This window comes from Rhinolophus hipposideros, assembly GCF_964194185.1.
Source record: "Rhinolophus hipposideros genome assembly, chromosome: 15".
Lineage (NCBI taxonomy): Eukaryota > Metazoa > Chordata > Mammalia > Chiroptera > Rhinolophidae > Rhinolophus > Rhinolophus hipposideros.
Window position 1 is genome coordinate 61,396,577 of NC_138061.1, and position 16,512 is coordinate 61,413,088.

The 16,512-nt window shown below is 50.0% G+C and overlaps 1 protein-coding gene across 1 annotated transcript in view; it reads right to left on the reverse strand.

Moving 5' to 3' along the window:
• GRID1 (glutamate ionotropic receptor delta type subunit 1) overlaps positions 1-16,512 on the reverse strand; it is a 760,849-nt gene that overhangs the window by 569,290 nt on the left and 175,047 nt on the right. Inside the window, exon 3 of the mRNA XM_081074063.1 lies at positions 9,275-9,559. Coding sequence (XP_080930189.1) covers positions 9,275-9,559 — 285 coding nt within the window. The remainder of the gene's footprint in view (positions 1-9,274; positions 9,560-16,512) is intronic.

Sequence of the window (16,512 nt, forward strand, 5' to 3'; positions counted from 1 at the left end):
CTCCCCAGGGGAAGGATGCTCCTAAAGCTGTTTCAGAGATGCTGTTTGGACATAATCCAAGCAAGACCCATGGGCTTCCCTCCCACAGGCGCCATCCAGCCAAGTCTGTGCTGAGCAACCAGCAACAGAAACCCACCTCCAAGGCCTCCAAAAGGCTTCTTCAGAGAGGAGTGGCATCAGGTGAGATCCCTTTGCAAGAGGCAATGGAAAACTTAAAGCATATGGCTCTCACCCTGCTACTGTGTTCTGAGTACGTGCTTGGCCGGACTCCACCAGCAGCCTAGGAAAGAGATGCTGTGATACCCATCTTACAGATCAGGAAAACCAAGGCTCTGAATGGTGCTTGGCTCATCCAGGATTCAGTCAGCTGGGAAGCAGGGAATATAGTTCTTTCTGATGCTGAGACATGTGCTCCTAACCACCCGAATGCCACCCCCAATGAGGGTTTGGGCATTGCTTGGTAGGGACTGAGGAGCCATCTCTGGCCAGCGAGCAGATGGTCAGAGCTCTCTTCCCTGCTGGAGACGGCTTCCACCAGAGAGCCAGCCACAGCTGCCAAAGGGCTTCCCTGGCTCCACCTTTCCTCCCTGCCTTTCCCACCTCCTTGCCCTGCTCCCTCTCTCCTGGCCAGCAGCGCTGACACCTCAGGGCCCAGAGATTCCTCATAGGAGCAGAGAAGTGGCTACAGGGATGCTGATGAGGGCTCCAGGCACACAGCCTGTGGCCACCCGCCCACTGAAGTGACTGGGGCCAGGGACAGAGATTTCTATACCTGGCAACGTTCTGCACCTTGACTGGGGTGGTAGTTACGCTGGTTCATACATTGGTCAAAGTTCATCAAACAGAACAGGCCTAATGAGTGTATCTTATTGCATGTCAATTATACCTCCATATAGCTCATTTCAAAAAATAAAGGTACACTCCTGACATCGCTGGATCCCATACGGAAAGAGCCATGCTCTCCCTGACAGGAGGGTAGGAGATGGTTCAACTGAGACCATGAAGAGGATGTAATATTTCATTTTGTAAGAGGAGGGGTCCCGGTGGGGTCAATGGTCCTCCCTGATATTGGGACCACATCTCATTGGAGTCCTTGCTGGAATTCTGGTATTCAACCAAAAATCCTGTTCCCTCTTATGTGCCGAAGCCAAGGAGACCTGGGGAAGCAGAGTCAGTAGGAGGGGGATATCTTGGGGCCACATCTGTCCCCTAAGGGGGCCGTGCAGCGTGGCATGGGAAGAGGAAAGCACAGAAGTTCTGGCCAAGTTCGTGCTGTGATAACTCCAACTCCCGCGGGGCGCAGCTGCTGCATAGCGGGGTGTGTGGGGCCAGCTCAGCCTTGCCTTCCTGTCCTTTCTCCATGCCTCCATCAGGCATTTCCTCATCCCTAGACTGGCTCTGCAATCTGCCAGGGATGGGGGAGCTTCAGAGTTAATGAACTTTAATCTTTCAGCAAACGCTACAATTAACATGCCCCGAAGTACAGTTGCTTTGTAATTAGATCGAAGAACAAAACCCAAAACACTCGTCCCCATAAAGTTATTGTCGAACTTCTTGGTAGGTTTCTTAGCAATTAAACTCACTTACTCATTTCTTCTTGTTAAAGTATTTATTACTTCAATTTAAACTAATGCCATAATGATACGATGTGCTTTAGTAATGAGATCACTAACCACTGCTGTTCGGTCATCTGGCCTGTTTTGCCAGGGGCCAGAAATGAGACGCATGGAGCATTCGTTGGAAATAGCATTTGTCCTGACAATCATCTTTTGCGGGGTTGGGGGGTCACTTTAGGAAGGCTCAGGGGTGAGGTCCAGCAGCTGACAGGTATTTCCCGTAAAACCAATCAGGCTGTCCAGCTAAAAAGAAGCAATGGCTCACCAGAGCCACCGTGACCCTGCAGGGAGGCTGCAGTGAGGCCTGGAGTGTCCCCTGCAGGTGAGAGAGTGACCCCCAAGCTCTCTCTGTTTTTCCCCAAAGAACCAAGAACACAGCCAGATGTGGTGTGAGCCACAGAACAAGCCACAGCAGAAATGCACCAGCTTGGAGGCCAAGAGAGAATGAGCCGCAATGGGGCTGCCGCTGGTCCCAGTTTCTGAGTAAATAGTCTTACTGAGCACTTGGTGAAGCCATTTGCATGTGTTAATTCATTTAATCCACGCATGGACCACATGGGCAGGGATGTTTACTTTATCCTCATTTTACAAGTGAGGAGATTGTTGCACAGAGAGGTTGAGTGGCTTGTCCAATGTCACACAGCTAGAGGCAGAGCCCCGATTCAACCCAGGCAGACTGTTCTCAAGTCCATGCCTCTAACACTATATGCAAGGGTAATCTTGAGCCAGGGTGGAAGGGCAAACAACAAAGCTCCTTGTACCAAGACTCTGCGGAGGCCCTGTGCCCACACCCAGGCCTGTGAGGGAAGAAGGCTGCCACTCCTGGTTCCTACATGTGCTTATTTATTATACAAACCACTTGCCATGTGCTAGGCACTCTGCTGAGTGCTTTACTCTTATAGCTCAGAAACCCCATCCCTGCTCCGTAGATGAGGAAGCTGAAGTCAGAGAAGTCACTATGGGCAATAAGCAGAAGGGAGGGGCGGCAGCCCACTCTTTCTCTTCTATTTACTTATTTTTTGCACTTGATACAAAACTCAAGAGGTACAAAACACATGCAGTGAAAAGTCTGTCTCGCATCCCTGTCCCAAGTCGTTTGTGTCCCTCTGTAACACAGCATTTCCTTATAGTGACTGTGTGCTCAGATCCACACACACGCGTAAGCTTGCTTTTGCGCAAAGCGACACTCCACACCCCCATTCTAGCACTGTTGTTGTCAGCTGATAGTACCATGTGTTGGAACCATTGCCTGTTAGTATATAAAGAACTACAGTTTTCCATTAACTGTATATAACATAACATATTTAACTAATTTGCTAAAGATGGACTTTAGGCTGTTGGCAATTTGTGCTGTTACCAGCAACGCTACAATAAATACTTGTGCATTAAGAGTCTGCCTGTGGTGTTTACCGCTCACAGCTTTTCCACAAGGAACCGGAAGATCTGAGCAGAGCTGTGATTCCTGGCTTTGGGAATCAGACCTGGCCAGCCCCGCCCCCTCCGGACACATGACCTAGAGCAAGTCCCTTTACTTCTCTGGGCTTCAGTTTCTTCATCTGTAACACAGGGATAATACAAATACACCGGGAAGGGTTACTGTGAGGATGACATGAGCTGGTGCAGCTAAAGTGCTTTGCACAGTGCCCAGCACAGACTGAGGTCTGCAGAGACCTCACTGTCACTCATTGATACCTGGGTCACCTGGTCATCTGAGAAGTTCAAGCCCTGCCTCTGGCTTGGAATCTGGGCCTGGAGTTTGTCCTCAGTCAGATCACAGATCCTCACAGCGCATCAGTTTCTTCCTGTTCATGTGCAGCCATGAGTCTGGACAAGGCAGTAGAAGGACCAGATCTTTCTGGAGACGAAGACCTCCAGGGCCCAAGTCTGCCTTCAGGTCTCTGGACTGGGCACGAAGAACAGGGCCCAAAGGCAGCATGTGAGGTAGCAAGGGATGGCTCCCATGGATATCTGGAGATTCTGAGCTCCTCAGGAAGGCCGCTAAGGCCTGCCCGGCCTCCACCTCCAGCCTCACGCCTGGCCACGGCCCACAATGCAGCCATATGATCTTCCCCTCTCCCTGTTATACCTCCCCTGAGCCTTTCGGCATGCTTTTCCCACTGTCTGGGAAACTCTGCCCCACCACCACCACAGGGCCCTTTGCTTGCCTAACTCCTGCTAGTCCTTTTGGCCCTGCTTACATGTCACCTTCTCCAGGAAACTCTCCCTAACCTAACTACCTTGTCACAAGCTGTGCAATTATCACCAAGAAAAAGGTTGGCCCCAAGGCCATGGCAGAGCAGAGCAGTGTCAAGGGAGGAATGTGACGTCACAGCTGCAGAAGAGGTGGCAGCATCGGGAGCCAGGTGCCCCTGTGCCAGGACCTAAATGTGGACACCCAGCCAGGAGGGCAACACCTGCCCTCAGTGGGACAGTGAGAATATCTTTAGGATATTTGGGTGGGGAAGGACATCTTAAATAAGACAGGGAAAAGAGCTAACCATATCAAAGGTAAATAAATCTGACGACGAAATAATAAAGAACGTTTATGCATTAAGACAGCTAACTAGAAGAAGGTATTTATCTCATCTTACAAAAGAAAACTCTCGTTTTTTAAAATAGGCAAAAAAAATTGAAAACAATAACTGGGCATTTTGTAGAAAAGAAAACAAAAGTAGCGCGTAAAGACATGAAAATATGCTCAACCTCATCTGTTATCAGAAAAATGCATATCAAAATCATTGTAAAATACCATTTCACAGGAAAATCTTAAAAGTAAGAACATTATCAGGTGTTGGTGAGGCTGGGGAGCTTTGAGAACTCTCATACATTGCAGACGGAAGTGCAAATAGGTAGGAATGGAAAACAATTTGGAATGACCTAATAGAGTCAAACACGCATAGACCCAAAGCCCAGCAATTCTGCTTCTCAGGGGAGACCATCAGAAAACTCTTGCGAAGGAACACCAGAAGACAAATACAAGAATATTCTTCTTAGCATTCTTTGTAATAGCAAACACCTGGAAACAACTCGCATTCCCATAACAATAAAATGGAAACTAAATCAGGTGATACTATGTAGCAATAAAAATGATTGAATATACCCACCTCATGAAAGGAGTGGATCTCCAGATCCCAACGATGAGTGAAAAATCAATCACAAAAGCATGCAGAAGAGTTATTCCATGTATTAAGGTTCACAAATAGGCCAAACTAAGCCCTGTGTATTTTCAGATCCATGGGTCTATGATAACGATGAAGAAAAGCAGGGAGCTGGCTAGCACACCATCAGGATGGCAGTTGTCCCCTGGGTAGGGGAGGGACACACAAGGGCACCTCTGAGTTTTTAAACGGGTATGGGTTCATAGGCATTAACTTAACATTATTCTTTTTACCTTGACATATGCATTGTAACCGTGTGTAACTTAATTTTTTAAAATCGTTTTAAAACTAGTGCAAATAGACCATGGCCAGTCATGCAGAGCCCTGAGCTTTTGTTTCTGTGGAATTCCAGCGGCCAGCCCATCCCAGGCCTGCCATGTGGCCCAAAGGCAGGGGTGGAGATGCTACGGTTGGAAAAGAGTCCTGGGGTCCTGACGTCACAGCCCAGCCCTGGGCAACTTTAGCCAATGATTCCACCCATCTGTTTCTTCGTCTAAAATGACTGCATAGCCAAGTAATTGTACGTGGTAGCAATTCTGTGAATGTTTGTTGAATGAATGAGTCTATGCTTTCTAAGATCCCATGATAAGTGCACCCCCCATCCCAATGTATCATTAGTGAGAAACTGTGTCTGCAGCTCCTAGCACAGCCCCCGCCAGCACACAAATGGATATCCCAGACTTTGAAATGGCAAATCAGAAAGTTCTCTGTTCTGTTCGATCCAAACTTTTGGTATTTTAATGTTACAGATTTTCTCTCCCAAATGTCAGCTTCTCTTTTATTTTTCCTTTTGCTGTCACAACAAGCATACAAGTACTTTCAATGGAATTTTACCAAATGGCACATCTTGCATTTTGTAAACCATATACATACAAACCCCTCTCTCGTTCCTCTGCCAGGTTCTGTTTCAGGGCCCAGTGCTTCTGCTTCTCTGAACCCTGACTCCGGACTCCAGTGCCCCGTCCTCAGGCTCCACCCAGGGCAGGAGAGGCGGAAGGGCAAGTGAGGAGGAATCAGGCCTCACCCTGCAAGGTTGGGACCTCATGTATGATACTCACTAAAGTGACCAACCTCAGCAGCCTAGGGCATGGCAAGTCCATTCCAAACCACCACCCCCTTCTTTGGCATCCACCTGCCTGGCTGGGAACAAGAGAGGGAAGCTGCAGCGGGCAGGCCTCAGCTTACAGAAACTGGATGGTGCCTTGACTAAGTATATGAACATCACCTCTCAGAGACCCATGCTCCTCATCTGCAAAATGCAGCAACAATCCCACCTCAGATACTTATCAAACGGCGTCAATGAAATAATATATGTAAAGATACTTGCAGATCAGCATCCAAAAAAAGTCACTATATCCCCAAACCACTGCTATTTGACTTTGGAAGGAATGAAGTAGTCTTTACACTCAATTTGCTTTTTAATTGGGCTCATCTGCAGCTAGGGCTGCAGTGCTGGGGTGGAGAAGGGGCTCTGAGTGCTGGCGGCCCCACGTTTCTTGGGCATATCGGCAGTGCAAATCCACCCACAGCCCTCAGACAGGCCAAGGCCAGCCATGCCCAGGGAGCTCACACACTGCACTCGTGGGGCTGGATGTGCTGTACCAAATAGCACGTGGCATTCCACCTCCCAGGCTCACATAACACAAGGCCTGTGGAAAACGGGCTGTGCACAAAAGGACAAGCAGCGAGAGTCAGGGTGGTTCAAGTTTTAGGGAGAATGTATGAGGCAAAACCTTGGCCTCCACAGTTGTCAAATCCGGGGCCAATGGCCAGGGCAGGCAAAGGCACGAGGTTCTGCACAGAATGCAATCAAAGAGCCCTGGCCTCCGGAAAGGCTAAAGCCAATGGGTCAGCACCCTGGACAGCGTCATCCAAATCCATGACAGCTCTGGGGTGCTTGATGGGCCCCACCTTCCAAATCAGAATCGGCAAACCTGGCAAGTTGTTGCAGGTCCTTCCCCTGCACTACGGAACCTTCACAGAGCAGTCACAGCACTTTCTGTTACTGCCCACATACAGCCTCAGAATCCAACACAGCAGTCACTTCTCAACCAACTGCAGTGGTCCACCCTGCGTCTTTATGGAATTACTGATAAAGGCCAGTCGGGTTGAAAACTAACTTCAACCCCACCAAAGGTAGCAAGGTGTGAGTGTCAGAAGAGGGGCACACACACATTCTGGGCTGGCTGGAGGTTCTGGGTGAGAGAGCAGAGGAGAGGGATAGCAGAGAGAGTCTGCAGATTGAAACGTCTGTTTCCTAACCCACCTCCCTAACTCAGAGGTCACACTACCCAGTGCCCTTGTATTTCTCCCCATTTCTACTTTGTCTTGTGCTAAAATTGTTTGAAAACTCCACATCCTCGTAAAAGAATTGATCATTTATCAGGCCCTACTTTGTGCCAGGCTCTGTGCTAAGCAGCAGGGACAGAGCAGGAGCTAGCACACAGCCCGCTCTTCTGGAGCTTACAGCCTGGTGTCGGAGTGCAGCATTCATCAAGGATTAGCCCTCACAGGGATGTTGGGAGGAGCTGAGAGCAGGCCGTGGGAAGGGGACGTGCGTCTATGAGAGCATATAACCAAGGAGCCATGTCCATGGAAAAGGAAGGAGGTTCAGACACATGGTGCTCGGGGCACCCTTCCTTGAAGACTTGATTCTTAAGCTAAGTGGGAGTAAGGGGTATGATAGGAAGAAAACACAAAGTTTGAGCTCGTGCCACCAGTGTCATTCAGCCTGCAAACGTTACAGGAGCCCATATGGGGTGGACAGGCAGGAGGGCTGATCCCTGCCTCCTATGGCTGAGGTTCCCACCAAGACACCCCTAAGTCTCGGGGAGAACCAAGGCTAGAAGAGATTCTACAGGTCAGAGCAGAAGAGGAGCAAACGTGCCAGGAGAAGTGAGGTGGGCAGGCCTGCAGACCCTGGACCAGAGCAGCCTCCAGCCCTGGCCATCCACACCCACCCACAGGCCAGCCTCAGAGTGGACCCGACATTGGAGTGGAGCCACCAATACAAAGGGTTCTCAGGGGAAGGCTGGGCCCCTGGGAGACGCCCCGTGGGCTCCTCAGGCTGTGACAGGGTCCCCAACTGCTCCCCAGGGCCAGGGATTGAGAGGGGGTAAGAAGGAGAGGCCAGGTCCTGGACAGAGGCCAGGTCAAGCCTCAGGCCACTGTCTCCATGACCACCTCATCTTTATTTCAGCACAGTGACTGTGTGCTCTTCCAATTCCTCCTGGAAGACTCCAAACAGCATATTTGCTCAAGAGTTGAGGACAACATTCGGGTCTTAGAGCAGCAGAGTATTTAGGCAAATGCAAACATATGCTGGTTTCTCTTCTTAGTTACATTCTTGGCAAAAGGAATTATTTCACCAAGAGGCAAAGGAGGATGGCAGGGGCCCACGCATTCCATCCTGGCCCCAGCTATGGGGCTGCCAACCCTCACCAGTTCCCCACACCTTTTAAAGACACGTAATGTGGGTGGCCGTGGCTATAAAAGGGTAGCATGGGGATCCTTGAAAAGAAACTGCTCTGCATCATGACTGTGGGGTCACATGAATCTACACATAATACAATTGCACAGAAGTGAAAACACACCCAAGAGCAAGAGAACTGGAGAATACAAGCAAGTGACACTGTCTGCGGACAGTGTCAGTGTAAATCCTGCTTGTGATACTTAACTCTGACAGTCATGCAGGATGTTGCCATTGGGAAACCTGAGTGAAAGCCACATGGGGTCGCTCTATATTATTTCTCAGTTATCTCAAAATAACAATTAAAACAAAAAAAGGACAGGGAAACCACCTTATCTTGGAACTAGAACTGGTCTGTTTTTTCAGAGCGGCTATAAGAAAACCTGAAGCTATTTCTCCAAAGCCCATTTTTCTGATTTCCTACCGAGTAAATTATGATTTTTTTCATATGGAGGGGTCTTCAAAGAAGCCATGTCCAGCCATGCCTAGTGTCCCCAGACCCACAGCAGCCCAGCCTAGCCCATGACACTTGGGACGTCCCTCCCCCTGACCTTTGCCCAAGACCCTGAAAAGGAGGGCAGATTAGGGCAAGGGAGTCAAGGAGATGGGGAGGCCAGGTGCCGATCCATCGTGAGGGGCAATCTTCGGAGAGGAGTCTTCCGGGAGGAACCACGCTGGCCGCCCCCACCACTGACTGCAGGCAGTCCTTCGGATCCCTGCCAGCAGTTTATTAATATTTTATTGAAAACTCTAAGATGATTCAAACTTCAGCTGTCACGATAAGGTGGTGTTGCTAGGCAACTTTAGTGCCTGTCTATGGATCTGTTTTCGCTGCTCTTCCCCCACTCACGAAGCTCAAGGTTGGGCCCTACCACCCGAGACCCACTCAACTCAGACCACTAACCGCTGTCTACACCAGTCCTGCTCTGAAGCACTCAGCTGCCACACACGTTGGCCCAGCTCACAGGTCTCCCAGCACCTGGCTGTGCGTCCACCAGAGCCCCAGAGTGGCCCTGCCCCCCTCAACTCACCATACTCACTATCGTAGAACATGACGAACTTCTGCCAGCGCAGCTCTGTCACCAGCCTGAGCATGACGTCATTGAGGCGCACGGGAGGTCTCGAGGCCAGTGTGTAGGCCTCACCATCGGGGCTGGGGTTCAAGTGGCAGGCGGTGCGTGGTGACCCCCCTGGGTTGCGCTGGACGAAGAGGTGTGGGATGTGCATTGCATCTGTGAGAGACTGCAGGGCATTGGCGGATGCGCAGCCGGTGGACGTGACCAAAGCCAAAATCCCCTGGGTCATGAGGTCACAAGCTGGAAAGAGAGGGGAGAGAGGAGGGGTCAGCATGGGGGTGAGACTGCACTGGCTTCAATCCACACGGCCTGACAACTTATGGCTGCAGCCCCAAGGGACCACAAACCCATCCCAGGCCAGGCCAGCCGCTGTCACATGCACAGTCTCACTGATGCCCTCAGTGACCCTGCCAGCTAGACGTTCTTGTGTCCATTCAACAGATGGGAAAACAAAGGTCAGGAGAGGCAAGATTATTTGCCCTAGGCTACTCAAGGAGAGATGGCAGAACAGGGATTCAGCCCACATCCGCTTGAGATACCCACTAGCACTGCTAAATTAGCTATCCTGTTTCCCACCTGAGCTGTGAGCCCCTTCCGATCCGAGAACTTATTTTGTTGATCTGTGTATCCCCAAGGCCAAGCCACAGACCAAGAATATACAGTGTCCTCTACAATTGCTGGCTGAACTGAATTGATAGGGACAGAAGGGAAGGTGTTACATTGGAAAGTCAGGAAGACACTTACCCCAGAGGACCCAGGTTGTGGGTAACAAAAGAGAGAGAGACAGAACCCTAGGTCTTTTGGCCAAGTCCACTTGATCCATATCATAAAAATACTGGGTCAAACCCTGAATAACGCGGTTGGTTCCAGAGCCCAGGATTATTCAAAACCACTTGACAACAACAAAGGAAGCTGCTTAGTAGCCAGGGCAGTCATGGGCCATTACCAGGGCCGCAGAGGAGAAACTTGACAGGCGCCAGCAGCCGTTTCTAGGGGGGCTGCACTCAGCATTTGCCTTTTCTTTTCTTTTTTAATTAGTTTCAGGTGTACAAAGCAATGTACTAGTTAGACATTTACACCCCTCACAAAATGATAGTCCCCCCCAATCTACTACCCCTCTGACATTGTATACAGCTGTTATAGTTCCACTGACTCTACTCCTTATGCCGAAGTCCACATCCTGTGACTATGTATATATGTACATATATACACACACATACAAACTTGTAGTTGACATTCATTACTGTTCAGCTTCAGCTTCAGGTGTACAGTGCAGTGGTCAGGCATCTACACCATCCCTGAGGTGGTCTCCCTAATGAGACAAGTGTCCATCGGATACCCTACAAAATCTTTACAACATTATTGATTACATTCCCCCAACTGTCTCTACGTGTGCCCAGAGAGGGAGAAGGTGAGGGGATTAGAAAGCACAATTGCTAACCACAGAGTTTGCCTTTTAAAGTCATCCAGTAACCACGAGGGGTGCCCCTTTTAACCACACATCTACACCTTTTTGGGACATCAAACCAATTAATAGAAAGATACACCTCGCAATACTGGAACCCACGGCACCAGTTTTGAAGCAAACATTTGTTACTAATGCTTTCTGTGACGGTGGGAATGTGGGAAAGCAGCTGCAGTTTCAAAACACAGCCTGTGAATGTCGGCAGGCCACCTGCTGCCGACGGCTGATTTCTGAACAACTTTGACAATGCAGTTCACTCGGCGGAGAGCCCTTGGGTTTACGTAATGCCTCAGACAAGGCTGGGAGAAAGAGGCGAAGAGCAGGGGCAGCATCTCCAATGAACAAGGCAGTGGGAGGCTGGGAGGTGCAGGAAGAGGAAGACCCCTCCATAGTTTCAAATAGCTGTTCCCATTCGGGGACGCTCACTGCCAGGACTCTGGGGACCACAGCTCCAATGCCCACACTTGTCCTGCTGACCCCTCGGCCCCCCAACATGAGGCGGGGAGCAGGGGGGTTAAACAAGACCCTCTGTGAAGTCTTTCTTGGGAATACACAATTGTACGTATTTTATGACATCAAATAAATAAAACAACAGTCGTGAAAGAAAGACCAGAAGGAAATGCTGCCACCTAAATGCTCTGGGCCCTCCCTCCCGGGCTTCACACCAGAGTTCTCTCCTAAACAGAAATCCAATGGAGTCATGCTCCTACTTAAAGCCCTTCGGTGGCTCCCCAAAAGCCTTGGGGTAGAGTCAGGCTTCTCAGAGAAGTCTTGCAGGCTCCTTGAAGCCTGCACGTCATGCCCCTCATACAACGCTGCCCCTGTGCCCCCACCCACGGCCCACCTCTTGCCCCCCGGGACCCTCCATGTTTTCTGTTGCCTCTCAAACCTTCACACTCACTCTTGTTTCAAGACTCAGACTCTGCATCCCCAGACTGGCTAAGGACCCCTTGTCATATGCTCCCCCTAGGCCCCGCACTTCCCCTATTTGGTCTCTCCTACTCGACCTCAAGCTCCAGGGTGAAAAGGGATATGCCCTTTCTGCCTACCATCCTTCTCTAGATACCCATCGTGCCCAGAACACAGCAATTAGTAAAGACTGGTGCAAAAATACCACAAGCCTTGATGGTTTCATGCCCTCTTGTCAATAATTCCACTTTAGACACCTATCCAAACTATGGAAATAGCTTCAGATCCAAAAACATTCAAAGGACACTTATCCACACTCTTGAAATATTACTAACAATCTAAAAGATGCAAATACGTGAGTGATATGAAAGAGCTCCATTTACTGAAAGCCTATGCAGCTTTTGAGACTATTCAAAGATACTATAATAACATGGGGAAGTGCTTGTCATAAAAGTTATGTGAAAATAATACACAGTTGTATGTATTTTATGATATCAGTTAAATAAAACAACAGGCATGAAAGAAAGACCAGAAGGAAATACTGCAAAATGTTAAAAGTAATTGCATTTGAGGAGAGGATTAGAAGTGGTTTTCCTTCCTTTCTATAGTTTGCCAAAATTTCATGTCATGAACAGACAATTCCTTTAGCAAAGGAAAGTAATCCTCCAATAATGGATAAGTATGAAGCTATGTAGGTGGAGGGACTGTTATGTGAGAATTTTCTCTGAGCCAAATACTGTGTTGAGTACTTTATGTATATGAATTCACATTATTCTCATGACATCTGTGTAGAATAGGTGGCATTGCATCCGTCTTCCAGATAATGAGTTATGAGGCTACACAACTGAGGAGGGACAGGGATAGACTGAGACACAGCTAAGTGACAAAACCAGGACACAAAACTGTACACTCACCAGCCTTACCACTGGGTTAAAAGCATGCTTACGAAGAAGGCAAGATAAAACACTAAAAGCTAAGATGCTGTGATGAAAGGATTTCTGTTTCTTCTTTTGTACATATTCTCTTTAAGGCGAATACACTGCATTTATAACTTTAAAAAAGTAAACTTACAAAATAAATTGTACATCACTGGAGCGTCAAGTCGTCCAGAAACTCCAGCCCTAGTTCCAGCCCAGGACACCAGTGAGCACGCTTTTATTCTGTCCATCATTAGGTCCCAGCTCTCTCTCACCCACCCTGCCCAGTTCCCTCCCGGGTCATCACCTGACTTCTAATGGCAAGCCCTGCCCCCACTCCCATACACTGGGTTCTGAAGTTGCTGAAACTCTCGGAGCCTCTGTTTCCCCATCTAGGCATGCATCCCACCGCCCTGTGCACTGTTCCTTCTCTCCTGCGAGTTTTTCATACACATACTCCTATTCACACACCCTGATTCTCAAACCCCTGCACTAAGCACTGAAGGGGGAGGACAAAGAGCAGGTTGATTGGGGGCCCCATCTTTGATCTACCAAGGACACAAACCCCACAATTCAGCCCGTGAAAAAGGAGAGAGGAGGCTCCCTGAAGTCATGTGGGTAGGGAGGGGGCCTCAAAGGAAGAGAAGGATTTAGATCAACAGAGATAGGGAGAGTAGCATGACGAGGGGACAGTGTGACGAAGACACAGGGGCCAGGCAGCAGGAACGTGCTCAAGGAACAGACAAGTGCCTGACCGGTCACCCCACCCCAGCCCCGCTGGCAGCCAGAGACACCAGCTTCCTGGCTGGGCCTGGGCCCCCGGGGGCCGCAGAAGGAGCGCTGGAATCTCACAGTTCCAGGCTGGCTCCCTCCTGTCACCAGCCGTGTGGCCATGGGCAGGTCTCCTCTCTGAGCCTCCATTTGCTATTAAATGGCTATAAGAATCTCTACTACCCAGCAGGGCTATGGGAGCAGTGACTTAATGTGGATCACAAGTGCCAACCCCACGCTTGGCACAAGAAAGATGCTAAATAGATGTCAGTTTCCTGCCCCTCTCCTTGGGCACCCCACCTCCCCATCAATGTCCCCACACAAGTCATGCCAAGACGTAGTAGTTACAACAGAGAGTGACCTCACCCCCACTGCTGATAGCCCTCTCTGTGGAGGTGGGCACCACCGACCCGTCCCTCCTACGGCCACCTGCAGTGCCACAAGCTGCAGGCCTCAGCAAACTGGGTGGGTAATTAGGGCTAGAAGCCTCTCCCAGGCACTAATGGAGAGGCCCAATGCAAGTTGATTTCCAGTCCTCTGTGAATGGCCTGCTAATTGGGGCACTGTTGAAATGATGGTTATTTAGAGGCTCCTAACATAAAAATAATAAGATCAAAATACATCAGATCAAAGCCAAATCAGCTATTAGCGTAATCAAGGTTGTGCGCTCATTCCCAGGACAGGACATTATACAACGCACGCTACAGATGTGGAGAGAGATGCTGAACCCCGGTGTGTGTCCGACGTCCTGGGTCTGAACCTGGCCCGGCCACGGACACGCTGTGCGATTTGGGCTGAGGAGCGGGGCCTCTGTTTTTTTCTGTCAGGTAAAGATGACGGCACCCACTTCACAGGGCTGTTGTGCACATTCTGTGAAAGGTCTTTGTATGTGAAGAGCCATTCGCACAGGCTGGCCCGGAGCAGGAATGCAGAAGTCACTACTCTTAGCCGCCGCGCCAGCTCAGAGGTGCTTTTGCAGCTCACTAGAAGATAACAGCCTTTGTCATAATTCTTTGCCTGCAACATCATATGATCATAAAGCTGATCTCTCTCTTGATTATAACAATGCAGGCTGATGGATTGATAAGGGCTCCCTGAGAACAGCTCATCAGCTGGGGAAGTAAGACGCACAGATGAATATAATGAGCCGCTTCCAGCCCCCTTACACAAGCTTGGCAGCCGAGGGGAGCAGAGGGCTGCTGCAGAGGTCTCTGGGCCACGCAGCAGCTTCCCAGGTATTGGGTAGAAAGGAGCTGCTCAGAGCTGGAGGTTGGGCCCAGAAGAGAGGACCCACCAGTCCATTCCCAAAAAGCCCCACAGTCACATTCTCCCCAGTTTCCCCTGAGATGTCAGGATCCTGCTGATCCAGGCTTCTCCAGCCACAGAACTCTCGGGGTGGGACGTGTCAGACACAGCACTGGCCACACCACAGGGCAGATCTCTGTAACTTTCACCCAGGTGAGTTTTCTGACCTCCTGGTGAGAAAACTGAAGCGCACAGAGGGCTGGTTTCTTGGCCAGGGCCACACAGCCGGAGAGCAAATGGCAAAGAGAGCCTGAGAACCAAACCACCAGGTACCTCTACAGCCAGTCCCAGGAAGACACAGGGGCCAGCAGGGGACAGAGCCCAGGATTTCATGGGAACTCTACCCAACCCTTCGCTGGAGAGGAATTCCTAGAGCAGCTCCATATGCACTGGCCCCAGGGAAGAAGCCTGGAAGCAGAAACAAGACCTCTCTCTGCTGAGGGCAGATCCTGACTCATGAAGTCACTCAGTGCCTGCAGGTGGGTGCTGGACATAAGAGATGTGTCCCCACACATTGAGGTCACTCTGGCACCACTACCGATCCATGCCCAGTCTTCTTGAGCTCCATAGGATTCCTGGGAAATTCTCAGGCCAAGGCCAGGGGAAGGAATACCCCAGAAAGCTTGTGCTAAAAGAGACGCACAGTTCCTGGGACCACCGTCTGGTAGTGATGCTGGCCACAGCCAACCCAGCCCTCCCCTCCATCAAGTGCCTGAAGGCATCATGCCCTTGGCACATCCATACCTGCTCTGCCTGGAGAACCAGACCAGGTAGCTGAATAGGAGAGATCCACCCATGCAGCCCCTGCTCTCTAAGGCCAGAAGGCCCCTCAACCTCATGTGCTAAATAATAGCCTTTTGGTAGTTCCTTAAAGAATGACAGGACTTTTCCAGATGGACAAAGCAAGAGAGGACACTCCCACTGGGTAGAAGCAGCCTCACAAAGGTGCCCTCACCGCCAAGACTCCCAGCAAGGCTCCGCTGGTCTCAGCAGGCAGTGGAAGGGACAGCCAGACGTTGGGCCGCCCCAGGCTCAGCCCTGCCCTCCAGAAGGAATGGTCCATCTCTAAGGGAGTCTGGCAGCCCAGCCCCTGACACTCCAGCACCTCTGCCTGCCCCACAAGCAGGCCTCCCGGTGTCGTTACTTCAAATAATCTTAAGGATTATTTAAGATTCTCTCCTGAGCCACCTTCTCCCTCTGTGCCCTTTAAGCTGGCACCGGCTTTATTCCTATTTGAATTCTATGGGTTAACGCTTTAAATTAAGGTAGCATTTATAAATACTTTATAGTCGATGAATAATTGACCAAATTTAGTATTGTCATAACTCATAGTAAATTATTGATCTATAGAGAATAAATGTTTTTTCATGTTTTATTAAGATGTTTGAAAGATAAACAAAACCATAAAATGGGGAGAGATGAGTGGCAGAGTCACACAAAAGCGAGAGCTAGAGAGCTGCCTGGATGACACTCCCCTCCCACTCCACTCACCATGAAAAGGCACCCCCAGGGGAGGGTCACAGGGCCTCCCTCCCTCCCGAGCACAGGACAGTCTTGACAAGCACCCTGTCCTGCAGACCGTTTACTGAAGTCACTCTGTCACCGCCTTGCTCCTGCCCTCGCTCCCCGGGCCTTGGTCAGTTTAGCTTCTGTCCATCTGTCATTACAGTCACTCTAGTAGATTCCCTCACTCCCCTCTTTCCCCTTACGTAACACAGCCAGTGAAATCCCAAACCAGGGTCAGCCTGGGCTAAGTCAACCCCAACGTCTCCATGTCTGTGAGCAATCAGCGGAGTCACAGAGAGCCACACCGCCGGCTCTTACAA